At 41.2% G+C, this 26,700-nt stretch overlaps 1 protein-coding gene across 11 annotated transcripts in view; it reads left to right on the top strand.

The window, feature by feature from the left end:
- PRELID3A (PRELI domain containing 3A) overlaps positions 1 to 26,682 on the top strand; it is a 31,339-nt gene extending 4,657 nt beyond the window's left edge. For 2 of the 11 annotated variants that reach the window (XM_019711370.3, XM_019711367.3), the window contains exons 2-6: positions 5,659 to 5,827; positions 6,694 to 6,783; positions 9,171 to 9,241; positions 9,348 to 9,450; positions 12,340 to 17,853. In XM_019711370.3, coding sequence (XP_019566929.2) covers positions 5,690 to 5,827; positions 6,694 to 6,783; positions 9,171 to 9,241; positions 9,348 to 9,450; positions 12,340 to 12,552 — 615 coding nt within the window. In that variant the 5' untranslated portion in view covers positions 5,659 to 5,689 and the 3' untranslated portion in view covers positions 12,553 to 17,853. Of the gene's footprint in view, positions 1 to 5,208; positions 5,341 to 5,658; positions 5,828 to 6,693; positions 6,784 to 9,170; positions 9,242 to 9,347; positions 9,451 to 11,082; positions 11,266 to 12,339; positions 17,854 to 19,718 lie in introns of those variants that run through there. The other 9 variants (XR_002135818.3, XM_019711369.3, XM_074340401.2 and 6 more) reach the window with 9 other exon arrangements.
- Positions 26,683 to 26,700: the final 18 nt, after the last annotated feature.

The following is a 26,700-nucleotide window of genomic DNA, read 5'->3' as shown; positions in this document are numbered from 1 at the left end:
TGCTATCAGATGAATATTTGATCAAAATTAATTTGCTCTGGAAAAACATGAAAAAATTAGACACAAAAACTTCTGATTATATCAAGATTTCTTGGTCCACAATCCCAGAGAAACCCCCCAGGGACTGGAGAGCAATATAAACACGCATACAAAATGGAGAACCCTTTGGGAAAGCCATCACAATTAGCATGTATGTTATACCTTAGCAGGGTTTAAGATAGTCTAAATAGTAATGAAAAATATAGGTCTGAAATATAAAAATATAGAAAGGGGCATTTAAAAGTTGACAGGTTTATAAATTTCATTTTCACAGCATTGACTTAGGTTTCAGGTAGACCTATATAAGCTTTAAAAACAGAGCCAATACAAGTACATTTTTGTCAGAAATTCAAGGCCATACACTCCATGGATTCCAACAGCTACCTGGAAAAGTGTCTAGCTGGTAATGTCCATCTCAGAAAGTAAGGGCTTTGGAGGAGATGATGCCCCAAAGCAGGCTTGCTTCCTAGCCAGGAGTAGAGGAAAAATACCCCTCCCCCACCTTTTTTTATATAAATGCGAGAAATTGAACATTACAGATAAGAGTTGAAGCCTTCCTTCCCACAGTGCTGTACCCTGTCTCTCAAGATTGTGAATTGTGTATGGAAGGGTATCCTTCTGAAGGTGTATATTCCATTTGACTACATTGTGTGTTTATCCATAAACAATATGTAATATTGTTTGTTGTTTTAAAATAGAAATCAATGACATCATCTTCTACAGATGTTTTGACAATTTCCCTTCTCAACAGTATGGTTTTGAGATCTGAGTGTGTTTTGTGCATATATATATATATATATATATATATATATATATATATATATGTTAGCTATATAAATACTCCATTGTATAAATGTTACAATTTATCCTTTCTCTTATTCAAAGGACATTACGTTTTCCCAATCATATTACAAACCATTCTTTAGTGACCACCTCTGTATATATTTCTGGTTCATTTAATCAAGGACCCACATTGGCCAGCATTTCTTAAACTCTTCAGCCTCAGGACTTCTTTATACTCTTAGAAAATATTGGGGACCCCAAACACTTTTTTGTTTATATGAATTATAGCTATCAATATTTACCATATTAGAAATTAAAACAGATATTAAATATTTATTAATGCATTAAAAATAACAGTAAACCCATTATATAACATAAATAACATTTTTTATTTTTAAAAAACCCTGTATTTCCCCCAAACCCCCAAATTAGTAAGAAGACTGGCAGTATTTTCAGGGTTTGTTTTTTTTTTTGCTAATTTCTATGATGTCTAGCTTAATAAAAGATGGTTTGATACTCATATCTACTTCTACATGCAGTGTTTTACAATCTGTTGTTTGGTTGAAGTATATGAATAAAACCCAGCTTCACATAGTATGTGAATAAAACCCAGTTGGAAAAGGTATGAGTATTTTAATAGTTTTTTAAAGTTACTGTGACTATTCTTTGCTATACAACAAAACAAGTGTTAGTTTCTCAAGGTGTTTCAGTGTAAAATCTGAAACCATAGTGACCCGAGTCATTGGCCTGTCCTGTGATTTGAGTGGGTCTTTCACCCATGTGTGATTTTGTGGCATCTTGCACTGGTCAGTTGAAATACATGGGTTCACTAGGTTACCGTATGGGGCAGTCATCAAGTTCATGGGAGCAAATACAAGTTTTCTAAAATTCCAATTTTCACTTGCAACTCAAATTTTATTGTTTCACTTGCAACTCAAATTTTATTGTTGGCAACAAATACTACGTTGTTTTCCTTGAAATTAGGCTTACTTCATTAATTTTCGAGAAAATGTCTGCCAAATACTGCAGTCTGAATAACCAAAGTTTGTCCCTGAGTTGTTTCAAGAAGAAGTGTTGGACATGGAAAGAAGCAGCCAGCTGGGCCCGCCACCCAAACAGCTGCCTAGCACCTCCCCAGCCTCTGTGGAATTCTGTTTGCAGCAGAAACACTCTGTGCTATTCCTACGTGCCCTGACTCACAGTATTAAAAGTACCCAGGTCCAGATGTAATCAAATGAATAGTTTTACTATTAGATTGGTGCAAAAGTAATTGCGGATTAAAAAGTTAAAAATAATTGCAAAAACTGCAATTACTTTTGCACCAACCTTATCATGGATAGTCTTAAGAAACACTGTCGTGGTTTTCCTGAGTGCACAGCAGTGAGCAGTGACTACGACTGCGGTTTGGGGCCCTGGCCTTCATTTGTGGGGAGAGGCCAGCAATTACCCACTGCTGTTTTTGCAGTGTAAATGTCAATGGAGAGAAAAGGACAAATCATGTTTTAGTAGGACTGTGAAACAGTTTTGGCCTTGCAGACCTCCTGAAAGGGTCTGGGAAACCCCTGGACCACACTCAGAACCACTGGTCTGGGCCTACAGTCGCTTTGGGTAGGGTGCAGCAGCACTTTGCCTTGTTTGTGGGTACCTTCATCTTTACTTTCTTTTTTTTTTTTTTTTAGCTTGCTAATGTGGAAATTTCAAAAGTATGCAAAAGTGGAGACTAGAATAATAAGCACTCAGTGCTCTCTCCCAGGTTGACAGTTGCTCTCTTGCAGCCAGTCTGGTTTCATGCATCCCCACCCACTGCTTCTTCCTCCATATTATTTTAAGCAAATCCCAGACATCCTATAATTTCATCCCACTTCCTGTTTTCTGACAACCTCACAGTGCATAGAGAGAAGCCTTGGTTATTCCTTCCCACTCCATAGTGTGGGAACTGGAATGAATCCTCCCACCTTCCTGGCACCAGCACTGTGCTCCATGTAGCCGCCTTGCAGTGGAGCACAGAGGCCTCCCATCGTGGGGATGGTTCCCACTCCACTGTGGCTACCATGAACCATAGCCATAGACTGCTCCTCCTGGGGATAAACTTTAGCAATTCCTTGTGTGCCTAACCCAGGCAGCTGAGAACCCTGACAGGTGGGTCGCACCTTCTCCCCATCTCTAGGTAAACTGCACTTTCAGGGATTGTGCCAGCCTATGTCCACCAGCAGTTTGTGTCGTCCCATATTCCCACATCCTCTCCAACACTTGATGTTGCCAGACTTCTCAGGTTTTGCCAATTGAATGTGTCAGACTATTTTCTTTAACCAAGAATTGTGTGATACTGACTTGCTGTACTCAAACTTTGTTATTTAAAAAATACTATGTTTACCCTTTCCTTCCATTCTGTCGATATTAACTTGTGTGGTTATCCTTTTATAATTAGTGGAATTATTTATTATGTGAGTATTTTAATCAGGTTGTATTTAGTTTAAATCACTAGAAAGATGCAAGTTTTCTATATAAAAGAAGCATTATTGTGTGAGATATGCTTAATACAAATACTTCCTCAACTTGTACTTTTAAGTAATTTTAAAAGGCATAGCCTATTCTTAGATTAATGGTTTTTATGAGAACAACCCTTGGGAACTTGACTTACAAGGCTCACAGCTTATTTCATTGAGAATGCCTGCCTGTGTAACTGGGACCCTTTCTGCTTTCACATATCTCTAGATTCTCCTTCCTTCCCAAGATGACCACGTCCCTGACAGTTCTTCCTCAGAGAAGAAAGGGCTCACTCTCTGTATCCTACAGAGTGAACAGGACCAGCCAGATCTCTGCTTCTTCATCTCTTTATGTTAAAGCCAGAACACATTAACTTAGTAACATGATTCCATGGTGTGAAGAAGCATTTCTTTGTTAAAGAGAAGGGATTCTAGACCAGGCTCTTGACAGTTTAGAGGCCCTGGAATATAATGGAAAGAACATAGGGTAGGGAGCTGGGAAACCTGGTTCTAGACTGGACTCTGTTGCTAACTTTTTGACCTGGGACAAGAGTTTTGTGAGGATGAAGTAGATTAATAGTCAATAAATTATACTATTTTGAAAGGACATCAAATATGGGACAAAAACATTCAATATGTTCATAACCTTTGATATTTGAGTTAGTAATTCCATTTCTAGGAATTTACCCTAAGGAAAAACTAGGTATGTTGAGACTAGTGTACGTACATGTTTCACTACTGTCTTTATTTTACAGTGCAAAATTGGAAGCAATCTAAATAACCTACCATTGGGGAATGGTTAAATGTAAATATCCACAGGATGACCTAGTGTGCAGCTATTTATAATCACATTGCTGAAAACAGCTTCATGATGTAGGCAAATGTTCATCATCAGTTAAATAGAAAAAGCAGATGATAAGTTCATATATTGAGCGTGATCGCAGTTTAATTTTTTTTAAAGAATGTGTGCACACGTGTGTGTGTGTTTGTGTGTGTGTGTGTGTGTGTGTGTGTCTAGTTCTTGAGTCTGGGCTCTGTCTACACATGCTATTCAAATGTGCCTGTGTACCTCTGGAAAAATGATAGTGTCATCGAGACATCTTTGCAGGGCCTCAGATGCTTCCTAGGAGCACATACATCCGGAAGGAAGGAAGAATTAGGACAGTAAGCTCTACTGGGGAAGGTTTACCCTAAAGACACCCTGATGGCACCTGACTTGGCTCCCACCAGACTTGTGTCTGAGGTTTTGAGCCTAAACAAGCACCGAGCTGGGGAAAGTAGTGAGGCAACGAGTACCTAGTTTGGGACCTCTGATGACAGGAAACAAAACAGGGATACAAGTATGCACCTCTTCACCTCAAGGGCTCAGGGCCAGAGAAGGAGCCAGGAGAAGCCTCAGGGAGAGCACGGAACACCCTTGGGGACTCCTGCACAAACTGGTTATCTTTGAAAAAGTGCTATTCTGGGTGATTTTATTTCTCCATGCCTTTCTTTTTTCAGAATTTGAACCCATGTTTTTTATAACCAGAAAAAATATGTGGCCACTTCAAGTCATGTACCACTTAGAAATTGAAACAAAGTAGTTGCTTCTTCATATTGCACCAGTGGCTGGGAGCAATAGCCTGCTCTAGCTATGCATAAGGCAGATGTGTTTTTCTGTGAGAACAGTGTCGAGCTGCCAGCTGTTGAGGTGGTCAGTTAGGACAAGGAGCCCAAGTTGAAGTCACACCCAAACCTTCATTCACTGCAACAGTGTAGGCAAGAGGCAAAAATGGTGCCAACTTCCCAGTGTTCCATCCCCTCCATGGAACAGCACAGGGTGACAGGCAGGGGATGGGGAGAATTGTCTCACTGCCCAAAAGCCCCAAACTAAAGCCTTCTGCCTCTTTATGGACTGGAGGAAGGGCAGAAGAAGGAGAAGTACTGGGACAGAAAAGTGCTGAGCCAGAGGGAAGGAAAGTGCCTCAGCCAACGGCCCCCAGGGATGAAGAAGCCTCTGAGTGGAGACTCCTGGGCTAGGAATGCTGACCTGGTGAGCATAGCCGCCAGGGCCTAAGGCCTTGTCTTTGCACCAGCTCCCCAGTGAGGCCTGGTGGCAAAGCCTTCTGATTGCCCCTGGTCAGTCCCCAAGGATCACAGGATCCAGGATTCGGGTCTGGGGCCTGACTCCTCAGATGTGTTTGAATATACCTTTAATTAAAACCAAAAGGAAAACATTTAATAACAGCAAACACTGATTTTCATTTCACTCTGTGGCACACAGCATCTCTTGCTCCCAGTGCCACTCTGGAATGCTTTACAAACCGTAGGAATTGTCTACTTATGCTGGGTGATTATATTTCCCTGCCAGCCACCCATGGGACACAGTCATCAAGGCTGCTATGAGGAAGTACCCGAATCCGATGAACCCGTGTGTCATGGCAGTCGATGTGCTTGAGCGCAGTGTGGACTGCCACGGCCGGCTCCACAGCCACCGCCTCCTCAGCACCGAGTGGGGGCTGCCCAGCCTCGTGAGAGCGGTGAGCCCACAGCTGCTTGCCCCTGCTGGTACCCGCACCACCCCTGCTGATACCTGCTTCACCCGGCTACACCTGTGTGGCCGTGGCTATACCCGCATTGTGCCCCCAATCGCCCTAGCTACACCAGCTTTGCCCTGGCTGGCACCCATCTGCAGGAAATGAAAGCCTTCACTTAGAGTGCCCACTTGGTATTTCTGGGAAGCCCAATAGATGGTTTGTTCTTCAGTAGACTTCCTTGAACTGTTCATTTCCGTGAGTCCTGACATGTGACAAGGGTCCCCCACCCTCAGCCCACGCCACCACAGAATCCTCTCTGCATCATTCCAGTCTTGTATCCGTTTGCTTGCGCTGCCATAATAAAACACCACAGGGTTGGGGGCTTTAACCACAAGCCTTTGTTTCCTCTCTGGAAGTCCGAGAGCACGGTGCTGACAGGGTGGTTTCCTCTGAAGGCTGGGAGGGAAGAGTCTGTTCCAGCCCCTCCTTGACTCGCAGATGGCTGCCCTCTCACCGCCTCACGTGGTTGTCCCTGCTGTCAACTCCAGACCTCGGCATGGCGCCCTCCTTCACCCTTCTTCCGTCCCGGCTGTGCCACTGGCAAAGGGGCCTTCCCTGCACTCTTGCCCCAGCCCCATTTTAATAAATGCTCCAAAGCATTTGCTGCTGTCATATACTGTACTTGAATTCATTCGTTTAATGTCTGTCCCACCTGCTAGAACAGAAGCACCAGAAGTTGCTGCACAGGGGCTGTCCATCACTGTATCCCCAGCTGTGTAGATACAGGAATTAGTAAATGGTATTTTCTGTCTCATGCTACAAAATGAAATTTTAACACATCACTATGCTAGTTTTGCTTTGTTTTTTAGATTTTGGGAACCAGTAGGACTTTGACATACATCAAAGAACATTCTGTTGTGGATCCAGTGAAAAAGAAAATGGAACTTTGTTCCACCAATGTAAGCAATGGCCTAAGATGAGAAAGGGAGTTGGTATTTTGTGGTGATAGTGTGTAATGTCTAAGTGATCTTTTTTTATTTTCCTTAGAAAGACTGAACTTATTTGGTAGTATTTACTTATCTTTTTATTCCAGTATAATAAATAAATGTATACAAAAATGCACATAATGATAAATTTCACAAACTGAACACACCTATGTAACCAGCAGACAGATCAGGAGACAGAATGTGACCCCCCCCCACGCCACCCCCCCACAAGATAACTGCTATCCTGATTTGCAACAGCAGAGATGATTTTTAGCAGTAGTTTTATTTTTCTTCGGATTTAGCAACTTTAAAAGTGACTTTCCTCCTTTCCTCCCCTCTCACTTCTCTCAATCAAAAAACATATTGGCCTAATGCACATTCAAAGAACATGTTGGGGAGAATGCATGGGCTAGGAACAGGGTGTATTTTATAAAGTCTCTGTGGATCGTGTCACCGTGTGCTGGAAGATTAGGTTCGGAACTACTTACAGTCCTTGGCGTGCCATCTTCAACTTTTGCCAGTGGCCCCCTTCCCTTATCCCAGGCAGACCTTTTGCTGTCAAGTCACTGGGAGCCTGGCAGGTATCCCCACCATCAGCCATTCCTGACAATTTATGTATTCTGTTCTCTCTCCTCTATTTGGAAAATTCTACTTTGTCCTTCAAGAAAGCTTACTTGTCAGTAAAGAGGTATGGTTCATACTGCAGTAAGGTCTAATGGCAAGGAAATAGGGCTTGGAGTAGGACACATGTGAACCTATACCCTGAAATTATCACTATATGGTTGTATGACTGCATATGTTACGTATTAACCTTTTCTGAGTCTCATATTCCTTGTCTTAAAAATAAATCTCATAGCATTGTTATGAGGATTAATGAAAGGAAATAAGGTTTATAAAATACAGTGCCTAACATAGAAACATTGCACATAAAATGATAACAGCTAATCGGAGTTTAATCATTAATGTTGTTAAATATTTCCACACACTGTAATAACTGTAGCTAATAAGACTCTTCTGATTACTCTGCGCTCAATAGGAGGAAAGAGATTTCCGGGCTAACCACTTACCCGGAACAGTGAAGCCAGGGGGAGGAGTTCAGTGAGAGATTATTACATGAGCAAAAGATAAATGCTTTAAGTTTATCATTGCTGGAAGATTATATTGCTTTTGACCACTTAAACTTTTTTTACAAAATGGTCTTATATTGGAATTGGCTCTTTGCTAGAAGAGTAAATTGGGTTGAACAAAGATAAAATTCTAGAGCTTCATTGGCCAATGTGGCAACCACGTGTGGCTATTTCCGTTTAAATTAATTAGGATTATGTAAAATAAAAAGATCCTCTGTCACTCTAGCCACATTTCAAGTGTTCATTAGGCACACCTGTTAAGTGGCTTCCACAATGGACAGCACAGCTATAGGACATTTCTTTTATCAGAGAAAATTCTGTGGGACAGTGTTATTTTAAATAGGTTTTAATGGAAAAGATTAAAAATGTGCCCAAGGGGCTAGCACTGGAGGAGGCAAAATCTATACCAACTTGCTCTCTAGTCTGTGTAGATTCAGGGCTCTGCCCTGTGAAACCCCAGGACACAGTATCCCAAGCCAGGGTCTGCCCCTGGTGGGGGAGAAGCTTCTTGCTTGTTTACCTGCATGCTAACCCAGCAATATTTTGTCCTTTTCTGCTGAGGGTTTGGCAGTTTGAGAGAACAGGTTTTCCCATTATATGAAAGTAGAGCGTGCCTATGAAACTTTTTGTAAGCCTAAAGGGTATAAAGAGAAGAAGCAATTACCTTAGGATACACCTTGCTAACCGGTACACAGAGTAAATGGAGATAAAGCACAGATGCTCACAGCCACAGTTCACAGCTGTGGTGGCTGAGAGGCGGAGTGTAGTTCCCGGGAAGGAGATTGGCAGGGCCACTCCCACTGCTTGGGGTACATGCTGCCCCTAGAACGACTCTGCAAAGCAAACCCTGAACGCTATTTTAGCTTTTCATGTTTTTTTCATAAAAGCAAAGATCCTCTTCGGATTTCTTTTGGTTAGCAAAAATGGGGATGAATGTAGGTCAATCCTAAAAGCAGTGGCATATGTGAACTTTCAAAAAGTGAGGGATACCTGTCCCTTGAAGGCAGGCCCAGCTCAGGTTTGGGTGGGGTGTGGAGAGAGGGCAGGTGACAGCAGGAGCAGCAGCCAGGAAGCAGTATCCCTGGGACTTAATGTGGTGGTGCCTCCTGGACCTACATATTTCTTATGTTCTGGCTCCAGTTAGTGCTGTTTGGGGTTGGAAGAGTATGGGCAGATGGTTTGGGAAGAAATGCTAGAGAAATAGAATATAAAGCCATTGTTTCTGTTTTTAAGATCACACTCACAAACTTGGTGTCGGTGAATGAGAGGTTGGTGTACACACCCCATCCAGAGAACCCTGAAATGTACGTCGTCAACTGCTGGCACTGACACGGTGAACTCCAAGGTCAGGGTGGGGTGGAGCCTCCCCCCTCAGGGCTGCTCAGCCCTTTACTTCTTGCTCTTCTGTAGGACTGTGCTCACACAAGAAGCCATCATCACTGTGAAGGGGATCAGCCTTGGCAGCTATCTGGAAAGTTTAATGGCCAACACAATATCATCCAACGCAAAGAAGGTATGGATGTTAGTCCGAGCGCTCTGTGTGCTCTAGCTATTAAGTGCCAGAATAAGGGGGTGAAATGTGTCGTCCCATAAATCCTGAGTGCTGGGCTCTCTGTCTAGCTAAGCTCATAATGGCACAGCATGTTCCACAATTACATTAAAAACGTGTGGCAAGAGAGACTGGCCTCTCTGAAGGGAAAGTGTGGGGTAAATCTGGCAGAGGCAACTACCACTTCAAAGAGCTGAAATATCATAGGCTCACTGAACAAAACCAATCCCACACATAAAAAAGATTGTGTTTACATTGTCAGGCAGTATATTTGGGATTTTTAGTAGTTTCATATTTGATAGGCATTATGTGGCTTCAGCCGAACCTCTCCATTTGCGAAGTTTCCCTGGAGTTTGCTGCCACCTTTGCATCTCCCCTCTGGCAGGATTGGGGAATGAGCTTGATGGAGGTGAGAGGAGAAAGGATGGACCCAGGAGGCCGTCCTCCCTGGAGTCCCTGGGTAGAGGGCTCAGCCTTAGTGAGGCAGAGACTGTACACAGAGTCCAGGTTGCCCTTCACTGCAGCAGAGTTGATGGAGACAGCTTGGATGTGTGGAAGTTCAAGGTAATGCCACTTGCCAGAGCAGCGCCTTGGCTATTAACTGTAGCTTACCTCACAGGCTCACATCTTCCCCAGGCTGTCCTCCCTTCACCACCACCCCTGACTCTTCCCCTCTCCCTTTCTCTGCTGGTTTTTAATTTTTTTTTGTCTGTTTGTTTTTGTTTTTGGTCAGAAATGTGTCTTCACTTTTGAGATGTTAGATGCTGTCTAAGCTGTACTTCTCTTCCTACAATGCTCGAGTCACAATTTAATGGAAAACCACTTATGGTTTGCCTTCAGTCTAGTCATTAATAGAAGAGCCAATCTGCCCCATTTTTTAGAAAAATCCAGATTTGAGAAACATATACAGTAGCTTAGCTCAGTTCAGGGAAGGTAGGGGAACCAAGGTGCCCGAAGCTGCACACATCGTGTCCCCACTACAAGCCCTCCTGGAAGGAGACAGACCCTTACTGACCTTTGTGTGTCAAGGGTCTGGCTTAGGCAGGCGCGCTAATTGTTTTTGAAAAAAATATTATAGGAGTAAGTGAATACTAGGTGAGGCCAAAGGCATGTCAGAGCTTTTATGAGAAAAGTCAGGGTAAACTCAGTGTGGCCAACTAATTCTTTTATTCACTTATCTTAGGGGTTGCTGTGTTGAAGGCCTGATGTGGAATCACTGCCTTATCCTAGCTATAATTACCGTCTGACAGCATCCCTGGTCAGTTGGGGAGATGCTGGTGACCTGAGGGTGGGCACAAGAGATGACTATGTACAGGCAGCTCATCCAGGGATTCAGGAGCTGAGCTTAGGGACAACACATGGAGGAGGCCACGAGGGTGGCTGCTGCTTCCCGCTGTCCTGCATTCGGGAGGTGATGGTAGATAAAGGGTGCCAGCATCAGTATAGCCCAACCTGGCGTGAGCATTTTAGGCAGAATAACATACCACCTTATTTCTGAGCTGAGAAACTGCCTGCTTACACTGAAAGGTTGCTCACAAATAGTTACTGCTGTGTCTTTAAAACTGCAGCACTTTTCTTCTGTTGTTTAAATTACAGGCTTGGAGCTTCCATCTGTAGTGAGAGGCAGATTTCTTACACCATGTTGAAATCTTTCTGTATTGCTCCAGGGATGGGCTGCTATTGAGTGGATAATTGAAAATTCTGAAAGCGCTGTGAGCTAACGGGGTCTGCACCTGCATCTTGTGATGAACGGTGGGAACTACAGTATTCTTTAACCCGGTAGAGAATTTAGCAACTTGCTAACGATGTGCATGGTGTGAGGTGCGGGAAGGATGTTTCTGTGATGGAGCTGCATGCGGGTCTGGAGCCCTATGCTCCATAGTGTCCTCGGTAGTGAGAAAAACCATTAGGTTCATCTTCCTAATTCATCTCCTTGTTTCATGGCAGGAAATCTGAACACTTGTTATCTTGTCTCTAAGGAAGCACTTGGTTACATTTCCTGCAACTTGTGCATAGTAAAGAGGCTTTCATTAGTAGGGCCAGCGGGTGTTAAAAGCTGAGCTAATGGGAGCATTTTTTAATTTGGGTTGGACTTGAACATTTGCCATGTTCTTTTAAAGACTACTCTGTGCCCTTGTGGCATCATGGCAGTGAGGAGAAAGTCTGCACACCTCCTCATTTACTGTAAGCCAGCACCTGGTCATGCGGCTGCCACTGGCCGTTTCGTTTTAGTGGCAAAAGCCATTTTTAGCATCTCCTTGAGCTTCACAAATATCCCTGGTTTCTTAGGTCAGCAGTGGCTGGACTGTCAGAACTGATTTGATATTAATTGATCAGCAGTCATCTTCATACTTCATAAGAAAGTCAAAGTTTCCTGCTGCCCTCCCTTTACGGAATCCTTATACTCCTGCCTTGAAACTCCTCACCCTGTTGGCTTTGTACACTGTGCTGCTCTGGGCCCTGCTTCCCATGGTCAATCTGTCTGCATGTCTGCAGCATCTGTGGACACGTTTGGTGCCCCAATCAGCAAACGAGAGCCGTGTGGTTCAAACTTCTTTAAGAACTTCTTCCTGATTTTGCTTAAGTCACTGAAACCTAGGTTTGCCAGACACCTTCACCTTGAACTCAAGGTCATGGTCTGCTGCTGGGTCTCTTTTCTTCCGTGGATGCACCACTAAAGTGACCACATGTAGAGAGCCTGCCTGCGGGGTGAGCGTGGTTAGTGTGGGCAGTGTGGTGTGTGTGATGGTGTCACTTTGAATTGTGGACTCTGTCACATTCTATTTCCTCATACATTAGAGCTAAACTTCCTCAATCTCTTTTTTTTTTTAAACTTTTTAAATCTTTAATCAGATGCCTCACCCAAAAAAATCAAAGAGGAAAGAAAGGAAAGAAAGGAAGAATGAAGTGAGTTCTGAATACAGCTCACTGGTTCAGTCTGGGAGAGGTGTGGAATCTGCTGGAGTCTGCCACCTGCCTGCTCACAACCTCCGCCTGGCTCTCCATGGTGACCTCACCAGACAGGAGGTTCCGCCGAGGCATAGGCAGAGTTCTCCTGGTTGCTGAGTGAGACCGAGAGGAAGAAGACCTCTAACAGGTGGAGGACAAGGGCCATGAAACCACCACTCTGCCATTCCCTGACTGCTAAGCCAGGGTCCCAGGAGCTGGCCCTACCCACAGCCTAGCTGCCCCCCGTCAGCATTTAGTTGGATTGTTCTTGTGCCTTTGTCTATTTTCTCCTTAGCAACAGCTCCCAGATCTTTCTTGCCAACTCTTGGGATCTCACTAAATAGCTTTTCTCTTTTCAGATCACTCCCCGTTTCCCTCACATGCCCCTTAATTGGCAGTCTTCACCGCCAGTCTCTTCACACATATCTAACTACCATCTGTCACTTCAGATGGTGTCACCATGCACCTTTCTCTTCCCCTCATCACTGTGCACACTAGAATAGGGGCGTCCATCTCCAATGGTGACATGTGTGGTTGACAGTACCGTGAGCTAGCTCTCTAATCAGAAACAGAATTGGTCAGGAGAGCAAAGCCTTCTGTCCTTGGCCTGCAACTAACTAGTCTGTCCTGTCATCCTGGGACCAGCGACCCCAAGTGCTGAAGGCCTGTGTCACTTCTCATCATTCAGATGTGTCCAAAGGGAGAGCCACTGTTATAATATGGCAGTAACACTGCTTGTGATTTTAAGCACTCTGCTGTCTTATCAGCTTCTAGGTACTTCCAATTGGGAGTTTTAATTTTCCCATGTTCAAAAGTAAAATGTAAAACCTTTTTCAGTATATTTCAAATTATAAAAACTTTGGAGAAGGCCTCCTCCATAAAGGAAAAATAGAACTGTGTTTCACTGTTTCTTCAGATAATGCTTTTTGTTTGATAATAGTATCTCCAATTGAAAATGAAATTACGTTCATTTTTATCAGACTATTTTAATTGGTATCAATTAAAACTAGATTTGTATGAATTTAAGATGTTCATTATAATCACCAGTAAGAAAATAACTAAAAATATATACAGAAAAGGAAACCAAGGGGGAATCAAAATGGTATACTACAAAAACAATGAATCAAACACAACAGAAGGCAGTGTGGAAAGAATTCAGGTACAAAAGGCAATGAAATTTATATAAAACAAATAACAAAATGTAAGAAGTTAGTGCTTCTTTAGGAGTAATTACTTTAAAGGTAAATGGATTACATTCACCAATTAAAAGAAAAAAGTTTGGCAGAATGGATGATAAAACATGATCATACTATATACACTGTCTATGAAAGACTGACTTTAGATGCAAAGACACAAATAGTTTGAATGTGAAAGGAGGGAAAATGATATGCCATGCAAATAGTAACCAAAAGACAGCTGGGTGGCCATACTAATATCAGAAGAAAAAGTAGACTTTAAGTCAAAAATTGTCATAAAAGGGGGTATCTGGTTAGCTCAGTTGGTTAGAGCATGTTGCTAATAACATCAAAATTGCCAGTATGACCCCTGCATGGGCCACTGTAAGCTGCACCCTCCTTAAAAAAAAAAAATTTGTTGTAAGAGTCATCAAGAATATGAAAGTTATAACCATAGACACACCAAACTACAGAACACCATAGTATATAAAATAAACTTTAGCAGAACTAAAGGTGGAAATAGACAATGCTACAATAGTTGGAGACTTCAGTAATCCACTTTCAATAATAAATAGAACATCTAGACAGAAAATCAATAAGGAAATCGAGGACTTGAATAATCCAATAAACTAACTTGATCTAACAGACATATTTAGAACAGTTCACCCAGTAACCGAAGAGTACACATTTTTCTCAAAAGCACATGGAATATTCTCCAGGATAGACCATATGTTAGGCCAAAAAACAAATCTCAGTAAGTTTAGAAAGACTGAAATCAAATGAAGTATCTTTTGTGATCATAATGAAATGAAATTAGAAATCAATAGTATAAGGAAAACTGGAAAATTCACAAATATGTAGAATTTTAATAATATACTTTTAACAACCAGTTCTTTAAAGAAAACAAATACAAATGAAATTATAAAATATCTTGAGATGAATGAAAATGAAAACACAACATATGAATATGTATGACATGCAGTGAGAGCAATGCCCACAGGGAAATTCATAGTTATAAGCACCTACGTTAAAAAAGAGGAAGGGTCTCAAATCAACCTAACTTTACAGACCTAAAAAATGAAGAAAAACTAAACCCATGGCTTATAGAGGGAAAGAAATTATAAAGATTAGAGAGGAGATAAAACAGAGATTAGAAAAACAATAGGCAGAATTATTGAAACCAAAAGTTTTTTCATTGAAAAGATACAAAAAATTGACAAGTTTTTAGTTAAACTGACCAAGAATAAAAGATTCCAAGTTTAAAAAAAAATCAGAAATGAAAGTGGGAACATTTCTATAGACCTTACAGAAATAAAATGATATGAGCAAATACAATGAATAATTATACACCCACAAATTAGTCTAGATGAGATGGACAAAAATGCCTAGAAACACACAAATTACTGAAACTGATTAAAAAAGATAGAAAATAGATATATACAATGTCAGAGGGGCAATAGATTTGGGGAGGGGGGTTATTTTGTGAGGGATGAAATGTTTAACTATTACATTGGTTTGTACACCTGAAACTAAAAAAACAAAAACAAAAAAACACACAAACAAACAAACAAAAAAAGATAGAAAATCTCAACAGACCTATAGCAGTAAAGAAACTTAATCAGTAATTCAAAACCTCCCAACAGAGAAAAGTCCAAACCTTAATTAGAATTAACATCAATCCTTTGGAACTCTTCCAAAAATAATGGAGAGAATACTTCCTAACTCATTCTGTGGGACCAGTATTACCCTGATACCTAAGTTAGACAAAGACACCCTCAGAAAATAAGACTAACCACCTATATTCCTTATGAATATTGATGTAAGAGTCCTTAACAAAATACTGGCAAGTTGAATCCAACAACATATTAAAAGGATACATACCATGACCAGTGAGATTTATCCCAGGAATGCAAGGATGGTTTAACATACAAAAATCAATCAATGTTTTATTGCTCAGTAATAGAACTGAGGGAAAAAACCCATGTGATCATCTCAATGCAGAAAAAGCATTTAACAAAACATAACACTCTTTCATGATAAAAACACTATTCTGGGAATAGAAATAAATTCTAGAAATATTTTAGGAGTAGAAATAGAAGGGTACTGCTTCCACTTGATAAAAACTATTTTTGAAAAAAAACACAGTTAACATCCTACTCAATGGTGAAAGACTGAAATCTTTCTCCATTAAATCAAGAATAAGACAAAGATGCCCACTGTCACCACTGCTATTCAACATTGTCGAGGTAACTCGGTATGACTCAGGGAGGTAATGGTCTAAAAACTGTCATGAAGGGAGTTCTAGTCTACAGGGAAACATGGAATTTGTGGTTTGGAAACCATGTTTTTGAAGCAGTAATACATGTGTCAGAATGGGTAGAATCTCTTGAATCCTCTGCAATGATTAGGGTACACAGAGGGCCCAGTGTAGTTTTGGAGGAAGATTGCTTTTTAGGGCAAGGACAGTTGTAAATGTGTTATTTGGCCACTTCAAATTTTTGGTGGAGTGAAGTAAAAATAAGCATATTTATTTGTTGGATTTTTTAAATTTTCCTAGTTTTTCCATTATAAATACATTTTTTCCCTCGAGGGGGTAAGTCATTAAGTAAGAAAGTAGTAGTGATTATTTTCAAAATTTGTTTAGTGTAAAATTGTTTGGTTTTGTAACTTTCATTTTTGTCTGGAAATAGATTCAATATTTGTACAACTCTTTCTATTTGGAATTCAGCATAAGCGCAAAAGCAAATGTATGATAAAGTATCACGAAAGCTGGGTGCGGGTAGCCACGTGAAATTTAACCTGGATTTCTAATTTGAGAAAATATTCAAAAGTTCAATTTTAATCATACAGTATTGTTTCATAATGAGTATCTGTCAACATCGCTGTGGCATTGATGTTCAGTAGGTACCCCCAGCACCTGGAAGGTAGCCTCATTTTCTGAGATGCAGAGGTGTAGGAACACAAGCATGATGGTACCTGACAGAGGACTTTATCTTACCTGTTTAAATGTAGATACAGGCCACCCCCCCCCCCCCCCCCGGGAGTTTCCTCAGTGCTGTTCTCTCCGCAGGGTTGTAAGGCCTTGGATTGGGTGATTGGCTGACCTAACACAGAGTTGGAGGGCCTCGCAGCCCAGGCCTGCACCAGAACATGAGGCACAGGTAACACCTGGCCTTTGGGCTCCCTATGCCCAGGACATAGAGACATAGGCTAAGCAGCATTCATCCACCCTAGGCTGTGGGGCTGTTCACTCTTGCTCTACACTTGGTTTGTCAGAAGGAACATTTGTGATTAGTGCAGGGTAGAGACACACTGAAAAGGGATTCTAGAAAGGGAGTGAATTTGCTGCATCTTGGACTATGGCTTACCTTTCCTTTTTTTTGGTGGAAAGGTTTTTTGTTGTTGTTTACTAAACAAGAATTTAAATCTTTAAATTAATTTAAATCTTTGATATCCCTTCCCCAGAAACCAAAATATCAGAGTGAAAAAGGGAATGGCTTTCTCACACTCTATACCTCGCAACACTCAATAGAAGTTTCATGTGGGTTTCAAGACTCAAGTTTGCTGTGATCATAGAACATGCATCTTCCCCTTGGCTTTCTCAAAAAGAATGCTGTTTCACAGGACTGGCAGAGTGGTCTTAAACATTAGAGCCCGAGCTTGGCTTTGGGAGCTTGTTAACACTGCTGATTTCAGGCTGTCAGCCCCAAGGGTTTTGCCAGGTCTGGGCCATGTTGCTCACCAGGCCGGGGCACTGACTCTTCCATCCAGTGCTGGGTGTGGGGCCTTTGCCTGCTGTTCTGCTGCTGACTAGCTAGTACTAGTTTCCTGTTCTACAAACGTCACAGCTGTTCTGCACACACAATTTATTTAACAGATTTCATTATCTTCCATTAACCACCACCCTTAGTGTTAATTTAGTAGATGGGTTTTTAATGACATGCATATAGCAAGTAACATAAAGCATCCCTTTTTCATTTTAGTTTCTGAACATGAAACGGGATACAATTTTCCTTATGTATGTTTTAACCAAACCAAACAGTTTAGTTTTTTGGAGGAGAAATAAGTATTAGGAAAAACTAGTTATTCTGCTAATGTCATAGTACTGGCCGAAGGTTTTATTATTTTTCCAAAAGCATAGAAATAAATCCAGAATTCTTCAGTCTTTCCTTCATTTCCAGCGTTACATGCCTGTGATTGTGGCCCTTGAATCTGGTAGTAGGAATAAAGGTTGAATGTCCTAGTTACTGTGTGAACTCTTCAGATAAACCAGTAGTGGATGATGTTCAAGAGAAGTCTCCATATTGCCTTGAAAGCCGGGCTTGCCAGTGCTGTGAGCCCGTCAGGCCATCCTGACGACTGTGTGTTGGTGCTTTCTGGTTAGGCAGCTGCTGCCACGCCATGACTGTTGAAGTGGTGCTAGGCGCTCTCTTGAGTCAGAGGCTTCTGTTCTTATAGGAAAAGTAATGACACAGAGTATTCTGTAAAGACTCTTCCACCCATGGCATTAGAACCAACTATTAATACTGTATGTGTCTGATTTGAGAAAGTGGCTGTGGGGGCAGAGCCCCAGAAAGTAGTTTCCAGGCTCTCGGCCTCACATAGAAAGGTGTTGGCTCAGGTAGTAAATGGCCAACTGTGATTGCATGGCCATCAGCTGTGGCTAGTTGGCCGTCAGCTGTAACCAGTGAGCCATTGGCCACTAATATAACTGCTGTGGCTACGCTAGCAGAGGAGGAAGAGAGAGAAAGAATGGGGGCTAGCAAGAAGATGGTGGCTGGGCTGGCAAGTGTGGATGGCGGTTTGCGGACAGTGTGAATCCAGCCTCCATTGAGAGTATAGTGCCGCCAGAGAGAATATAGTGGTATGACTCCCCTACCTATGGCTCCGTGGGTGTTCCTTTTTGGCCTCACCGTGTCCTGTGTTCTTGTTTGGGGAGCGGGAGCAGAGACCCCGCAGGCCGCCCCGCACGACAAATGGCGCAGCGAGCAGGGTCTCCCGCACGACAGTGGCTTTTTGGCTTCTAAAGAGTGGGTGACTGTCTGCCTCCAGCATTTCTGTCCTCACGTTTAGGAAGGGGTAGCCATGCTTTGATATAGCAGTTAATTACTGGGTGTGTCTGTTAAGTTTCTTTTTATATATATTTTTTCCTGAGTAGTTTCCCTAGCAGATCTCTACTTATGACTGAGCCTGAATGAATGCCCAATATATTAAGAACAGATTTTTATAGGTTCTGTTACAACTTCAGTGTCCAAAGAGGAGGCAGGGTTATTCTGGTGACTTTGGTGGCTAAGGAGAGTGCCCTTTGTGAGCCAGTCATGGGATTGTAGGTATGAGAAGTAATCTGGGCAGGTCACGTGACCACTTAGCTGCAGTTTCCTCAGCTGTAAAATGCCCACCTCAAAGGACTGAACCAGACAGAGATGTGAAGCACCTGTGTAGACATGGTCCACGGTGCTGTAACTGCCGGTGTTGGATGTCGCGGGGCTGTGGAATCCCTGGGGGGGACTCCTGGGCCGGGCTGGAATTAGGAGCACTAGGCTTCATCAATACAACATACTTTTGTAGCGAGGCTGTGCTTTTTTTTTTTTTTTTATCTTTTATAATCACTTGTAAGAGTTTTTATAATCAACAGTAAAAGAGGCAAGTAGCAAGAAATTAATGAGTACTCACTCACGAAGTACTAATGTGGATTTTGAGTCTTGACTTCTTATCAGGTTCAATAATGGTATTTTCTGCTGTTATAGGACAGTTTGCTTAGGGCAGGGATTGGCAAACTACTGTCTATGTGCTAAAAATTTTTGCATTTTTAAAGGGTTGTAAATAAACCCCCCCCAACACAGAAGAGTATGTGACAGACTGTAAGAGGCCCTCAAAGCCTGAAATATTTACTATCTGGCCCTTTATAGAAAATGTTTCTGTAAAGTTGACCCCTTTCTTAAAGATTCCACCAAATCTCTCAATTAACATAAATAGAATAAAATCTGGTCCCTTCCACCAAACTGCTTTCCTTTCCCTTCCCCCGTTTCCAATTAGTGCTACTTCCATGTCCTAAATACAAAAACCTGAGTTATAATATTTGACTTCTTCCTCTTGCTCTCTCTGTAGCCATTTGGAAATCAAGTATTCCTATAAACGGTCTCGTATCAATGCTGTCTTCTCATTTTCACTGGCCCAGTCTGCTTCAGGTGCTTGCCTGGGGAAGACAGCTTCCAAGACAGCCCCCAAGGAGGCTACCTCCCGGTGACCAGGCCTGCATGTGGTCTCCTTTACACTGAGCAGGGCTGACCTGTGGGGGGTCAATGAAATACTGCGGAATATTCCATGATGGTGTGTGACTTCCCAGGCAAGGTCATAAAAGACACTGCAGCTTGCACCATGCTCACTCTCACATCACTTGCTCTGGGGAAAGCCAGCTGCCACGTCATGAAGGTACTGGAAGACCCCGACAGAGAGGATTGTGTGAAGAGCCATCTAGTGGCCCCAGTGAAGTCTTCAACTACCTGCAGCCCCAGCTGAATCTTGATTACAAGATGCCAGTCCAGAACCATATAACTAAAGCTGCTTCTGATTTCCTGACCATAGAAACCTGTGGGACAATAAATGTTTATTGTTTAAAGCCATAGAGTTTGGGGGTAATTTGTCACATAGTGATAGATAACTAATACTTCTCATATGCTAAATTTGTACAGTCACCTTCTGACTGGTCTTACATTCATTCTGTTCTACTTCTTGTTAAATAACTCAAAACTAATCCTATCACAACCTTAATTGATTTAAAAAAGAGGTTTCTCATTTTTGTTTGGAAAAAGTCAAAACCAAGGCCTAGGCGTTGGCCTAGATGATTCCAATACAGGTGGTCATCGGATTGTTCTTTGGGAAATCCTGGGTCTTCTCCCTCCTCTGAATCCACCTTAAAATCTACTTCTATGAAGTTGTTCTGGCACCAGCTCACAGTTCACTGTAAATTCCTAGAAGTTTATATTATCTTGGACTTGAACTGTTCACATATGTATTTGTCTGACCAGCTTAAAGTTCTTTAGGAGCCAAGATGAGATGTCTACTTTACAAGCAGTTCTGGGTATTCATTAAATGCTTTGGTGACTTAAGGACTAGATTCAGAATCATAGCAGTTAGTAGGAAGAGCAGCTGGAAATGCAGCAGGGTTACGAATGCAGCTTGAAGTGGGGAGACCTCAGGTTTGATGCTTAGCTAGTGGTTTGACCTTGAGCAAATGATACCCTTGCTGTTCCTGTTTCTCATCTGTCAAAGAGGATCTTAATATTACCTACTGCAGAGCTGAATATTAAAGAAACACTGTGGCTGAGGTGTCTGATATAGAGTAAATGCTCAATAACTGGTAGCTATCAAAATATTTTCTAAATTAGGTACTAATAGTAACACAGCACAGAATACCTAATATCATAAAGTTTATTTTCATATCTTTCCTTATTTTCTTTTATTGGCCAAGTGTATTAAAAAATTTGAAATAGTTTAATGTTTTATTTCAGCCTAGTTTGCACATGCATTTTAATCAAAATGTTATGATTACTAGTAAGAATAATTACCACATTGTAAAAATAGTAAAAATTAATGAGTATGAAGTCAGTACTGATAAATATACCTTATATATTTATGTAGCCACTTCAATTAAAGGTCTCCAGGGTCCCTATACATCTGCACGTCAATCTTTATAATTGAAAAAAGCTAGGTCAGGGAGGCAGGGCTGTTCAGTGACTCCACCCAGGAGCTCTGAAAGTGGAAGAGCACCCAGAGAGGAATGTGTGATGAGTGGCATTTACAAGAGTGAGGTAGGAAACCCACACTGGCAAGTAGAGTTTCCGCAAGCTCCAAGTCAACCATGCTAACAGCTTAGCTGCTGACTCAAGCTGCTCTCTTTTTTAGGGCTGCAGTGATTTGTTGATTTAGAATTGTACACCTGAATTAAAGGAAAAACACAAGGGCTGGCATTTATCTGTTAATGAACACAGACAACAAACACATTATGTCAATTGTTTTGAAGGCATCGTAACGGTTCCATCATTGTATTTATTTATTCTTATTTCCATATTGAACCGGTTCATTCATTCATTAATTCACTCCACAGACATTTATTGAGTACCTTTTACATGTCAGGTATCTTTCCAGAAACTATGGATGTGGCAGTGAGGAAATGTGACAAAGATCCCTATGTTCATGGAACAATGTAGTAGGATGTTAGGTGCTATGTGCAGTGGAGAAAAAGAAACTGCAGCAGGGAGTAATGAGTAGATAGTGTTATAGAGAGATATGAGAAGTAGAATTTATTTAAGGTCGCCGCTTGGAAAGAGAGTAGGCACATTCCGTTGAGCCACATGAGGCAAAACCAGGGAGTAAACAATGGGAGTAAATTACGTGAAGACTGAACTTCCCAACTATTGGGCTTGTTCAATGATGGAACTTGGTGAGAATAAGTGTCCGCATGGTCCTGGACATGTTTAAATAGAGCTGAGAGCTTGCCACTGGCTGGAGAGTGAACTGAATTATCTTCTTTGATTACTTTCAGCTCTAAAAGTCAAAGTACAGATCAAATTTGGTGGAGAAGAGAGTTCAGGAAGTGATGGGGTCTACTGTATTGAAGGCCAAAGAGACAAGCTACTTGGCTGGGGATCCTATTACTACCCTGGGAGGCATATATATTGGGGACTCCCTGTAGTTATGGTAACTATTTCTTAGACCAAGCTGAATGACAAGAGTTGTCCACGTTTTTGTTTCCTTTTTTTTTTTTTTTAAATGTGTTTTTCCAGGACCCATCAGCTCCAAGTCAAGTAGTTTTTTCAATCTGGTTGTGGAGGGTGCAGCTGACAAGGGCCCAATGCGGGGATGTCACCAGCAATCTTGTTGTTAAGAGCACTGCGCTCTAACCGAGCTAACTGGCTGCCCCCTTTGTTTCCTTTTAATACATTAAAAATAAGTCTGTTATATGTAGTCACTTCTACAGCTACTTGCTTCTTTTCACATCTCCAACAGGAATACACATCACAATGTGGGAACAAAGACTTTCCAAGACAGACAAAGTCTTTCCATTGTGCAGGGTTGGGAGCTGAACCACTAGTAACCGGGTGTTGCTGACGCAAAATGGCTGGTGCAAAGGGGTTTGTTTGTTTTGTGTCTGTTCTTAATATATATATATATATATATATATATATATATATATATATATATATATACACATACACATACATATACATATACATATACATATACATATACATATACATATATATATATATATATATATCAACTCACAGTTCTGCAGTTCTTCTTGTAACTGAGAAATGGACTCAGGTTCTTTACAGCAAATAGTAAAATTGAATTCGCCTCCCAAACTTTCAAATAAATGCAGCATATTTTCCTTTTTTTTTTTTTTTTTTTTTTGTGATCATGTAATACGAGGCCTGACAATTATGTTCTTGAACTCATTCTAGAAAAAGTGCTACATACCTCACTGCTGAATATCACTATGGTCACTTTCTTAGTACTCCCCTTGGGAAGCTATGCACTGATGCCAGCACCTAGCCCACCCTTCAAAGCCATTTTGGAACTCTTTTTCTGGAATGGCCATCAGAGCTGTCGTTGCATTACACTTGATGTCCTGAATGTCATCAAAATGTCTTCCTTTCAATGTTTCCTTTATCTTCAGGTAAAGAAAGAAGTCATTGGGGGCCAGATCAGGTGAGTAGGGAGAGTATTCCAAAACAGTTATTTGTTTGCTGGCTAAAAACTCCCTCACAGACAGTGCCATGTGAGCTGGTGCAATGTCATGATGGAAGAGCCATGAATTGTTGGTGAAAAGTTCAGGTTGTCTAACTTTTTCACGCAACCTTTTCAGCACTTCCAAATAGTGAACTTGCTTAACTGTTTGTCCAGTTGGTACAAATTCATAATGAATAACCCCTCTGATATCAAAAAAGATTAACATCGTTTTGACTCTTAATTTGGACTGATGGAACTTTTTGTCATGGAGAATTGGTTGACTTCAATTGTACACTTTGACACTTTGTTTCAGGGTCATATTGATACACATGTTTCATCATCAGTGATAACATGGCCCAAAACATCATCTTGCCTCTCCAAAAGGTCTTGGCAAACTTCGACTTTCCTTTGCTTTTGTTCATCGGTGAGCTCCTTTGGGACAATTTTTGCACGGACATTTCTCATGCCAAGATTTTCCTGTTTCTCTATCAATATTTTCTTTGTCTGCTATGCTTCTCGGTCAGCTGACAATTTTGACACACAATTTGACGCATTTTTGCAATGTTTTCATCAGTTACTGGACACCCTGACTTCTCTTCATCACTGACGTGTTCTCTCCCCTCAGAAAAATGTTTAATCCTTTTACACACTGCTGTTTTCTTCATGGCATTGTCCCCATAAACTTGGACTAACATGCCCTTGATTTCACTTCCACTGTTACCAAGTTTAACAAGAAATTTAATGTTTATTCGTTGCTCTAATTCAAGCTCAGACATTCTCATGACAGCACACAAAATCATGTAACAACAATAATGAATGCCACTCAGCAAGACATTGCCACACGTCGACCCGAACACAGCTGTGAGACACTGATATACCAAGGTTATGAAACCTTACTGAGCTGTTTGTACAGTGCTGCCAATGTAAGTGCACGGTGGCACGTTCGCGAACTTAATTGTCAGAACTCATATACATAGTCAGGTTTATCATCAAGACAGAGGAATAGTGTTTAGAAATAAGAGTGACCTTAGAGACCACCTTGTCCAATATACTTGCTTTAAAATTGAAGAAACTGAAATCCAGAAATGTTAAGGAACTTGCACAATGTCAGCTAGCCATTTTGCATAGTTTAGTCGGAACCATTTCAGACACATGAAACCAGGTATAGTGGTGAAAAGAATCTGCCTCACTAAGTACAGACTAGTTTATTTCAGTTATCAGGATGAAAGCTCATGGGTCCTAAAAAGCCCTTTTTGCTAGTGAATACCATTTTGGAACAGAGAGAGGTCCAGTTCTTACTATGAAGGACATGTGTCTACCATTGGCTACACCTGGAGGAAATTTTAGGCTGTCATAGGAGTCAGTTGGAGGTGGCAGGTTCAGCCAGTTACACCTACAGTGCTTAGTCCAAGCTTCTATTCTGTGGATCTGACTTCTGAAATGACCTTGAGATTATGGCAGGATGACCCAAGGGGCTTTTTACTTCATTATGTTCCCTTCCTTGGTGGGCAAGCTGAAATCTTCTTAGGCTTCTTTTCTCTTTGAGATACCTAAGATCAAAGTTTCTTCCCCTTAAAAGAAGTTATTCTATGTTTTTGTTTATACATTTAGATTCTATACTGCAGTAGCTACACTATTTAGAAGATTTACCTGTGCACAGTCTTGCTGTTCCTTCTTTCTCTTTCTCCCATGTGCTTTCCTACGGTGCTAATACTGTATTTGCTTAGGAACTTGATATTCAGGTTAGCACTACAGAAATCCTCAGTTCCTCTTTGGCATTTTCACTCTCCTAAACACTGTTGCTCCTGGGAGGAGTTGGGATGTGACATTCTCTGCTGTGTCACCCTAGGGAAAGGACCAGGGGGGAGGTAGGCCAGGAAATGACAGACGATTCCTGTAGTCAAAAAGAAACACCAAAGCAAAGAACATATATAGGTGCAAACTTCAAGTGAGCAAGCTTGCTCAAGGCTGTCCCTCCTTGCTAGCCAAACCCAAGGGTTTCCCCTCTTCTTCAGTTCATAGAGGATCAGATTCATTAGAGCAGCTTGCAAGAGCATTACTGGTAAATAACTGACAGTGTCTGGTCTTCTGGGCAGCAAAAGAAATCTGAACACTGAGTTGTGTTGAACAAGGCATAGGTTCAAACATCAAGATGACTCTTCAGCCCTTAAGCCCCAGGGACATAAAGCAACTTCTTGATGCCCCATTTTTCAAAGCCCACTTTTCAAGAGCTGTGTCCTGTAAGTTCCAAAGCCCTTTTATTTCCACTGCTTCAGTAATACTGTTGTGGATCAGATTTTGCCACCAGCCATTTTACGTCAGCAACATGCACAAACAGAGCTGCAGAATTTTTTTTTTTTTGCACAGTAAGATACATTCTAAATATACAAATTCTACATCATATACATTTTAATGAAGTGAGCCAGAATAAGAGTGTAAATTCAGGCTGCGAGGTAATTGCACTCAAACATTTAATTTGTGTAGGCAGAGTTTTATATTAAGTTGGTTCTTAGCTATTAAGCATTTTTGGAAGATATTTCTAGTGATGGGCCTTTGGCTTACATGAGGTAAGAAGGAGCATATCCTTTATGAGCTTTATAATGAATACCTATGTGTGTGTGTATGGTGTGTGTGTACCTGCACATTGTGCAGAGATAACAAACTGGCGTCTCTAAACACATCATATGGGCAATCAAGCCCTTTCTTAAGAGCTGTCTTTATGAAATTCTAGACAATGATGATTTACAACTACATATCTTTTCCTCCACTGGGGCTGGAGAGGAAAAAGAAAGATCTAGTTAAATAAAGGTTACAAAAGCTGTTCCCTTTATAATATACGAAGTTTCTGTATCTCTGGAATCCAAGGAGGCATGAGGCACGGTCTCTGACTTAGACTGAGAAAGTCAGTGCACATTTGGATGATGAGCTGGACACATACAAAAACGCCTTGTTATACACATCTCACAGAGAAAGTGCAGGGGAAGGAGATCCTAAAATATGTCTGACAAATAAGGTAGTCGCTTATGTATATAAATATCAAACTCAGTATCATGTAGTATTTAAGATACGTAAACAGGAAGGTTTAACCTTCCTATTTTTTTCTTAAGCAATTTAAGTGCAATAACAAGATCATGGGACAATTTAGGAATATGTATCTCTTGAGGAATTCTATTTAGAAAACACATATAAACACTCTATTATCTTTCTATATGTAATTTGTCTCTGTATATTCAACTTCTTATATAATAAAATGTACTATTTAATTTCCTGTTAAGGTAAAAAAGGAGTCACGACTGCTTGATAACACAGCAGTTATCATAGTGGCTCCATTTTTGTTTATTCTTTCATTGTGGTC

The sequence above is a fragment of the Rhinolophus sinicus genome, chromosome 4 (genome assembly GCF_057876585.1).
Source record: "Rhinolophus sinicus isolate RSI-liver-muscle chromosome 4, RSI-T2T, whole genome shotgun sequence".
In the NCBI taxonomy this organism is placed as follows: Eukaryota; Metazoa; Chordata; class Mammalia; order Chiroptera; family Rhinolophidae; genus Rhinolophus; species Rhinolophus sinicus.
This window is presented reverse-complemented; position numbering and strand designations above follow the sequence as displayed.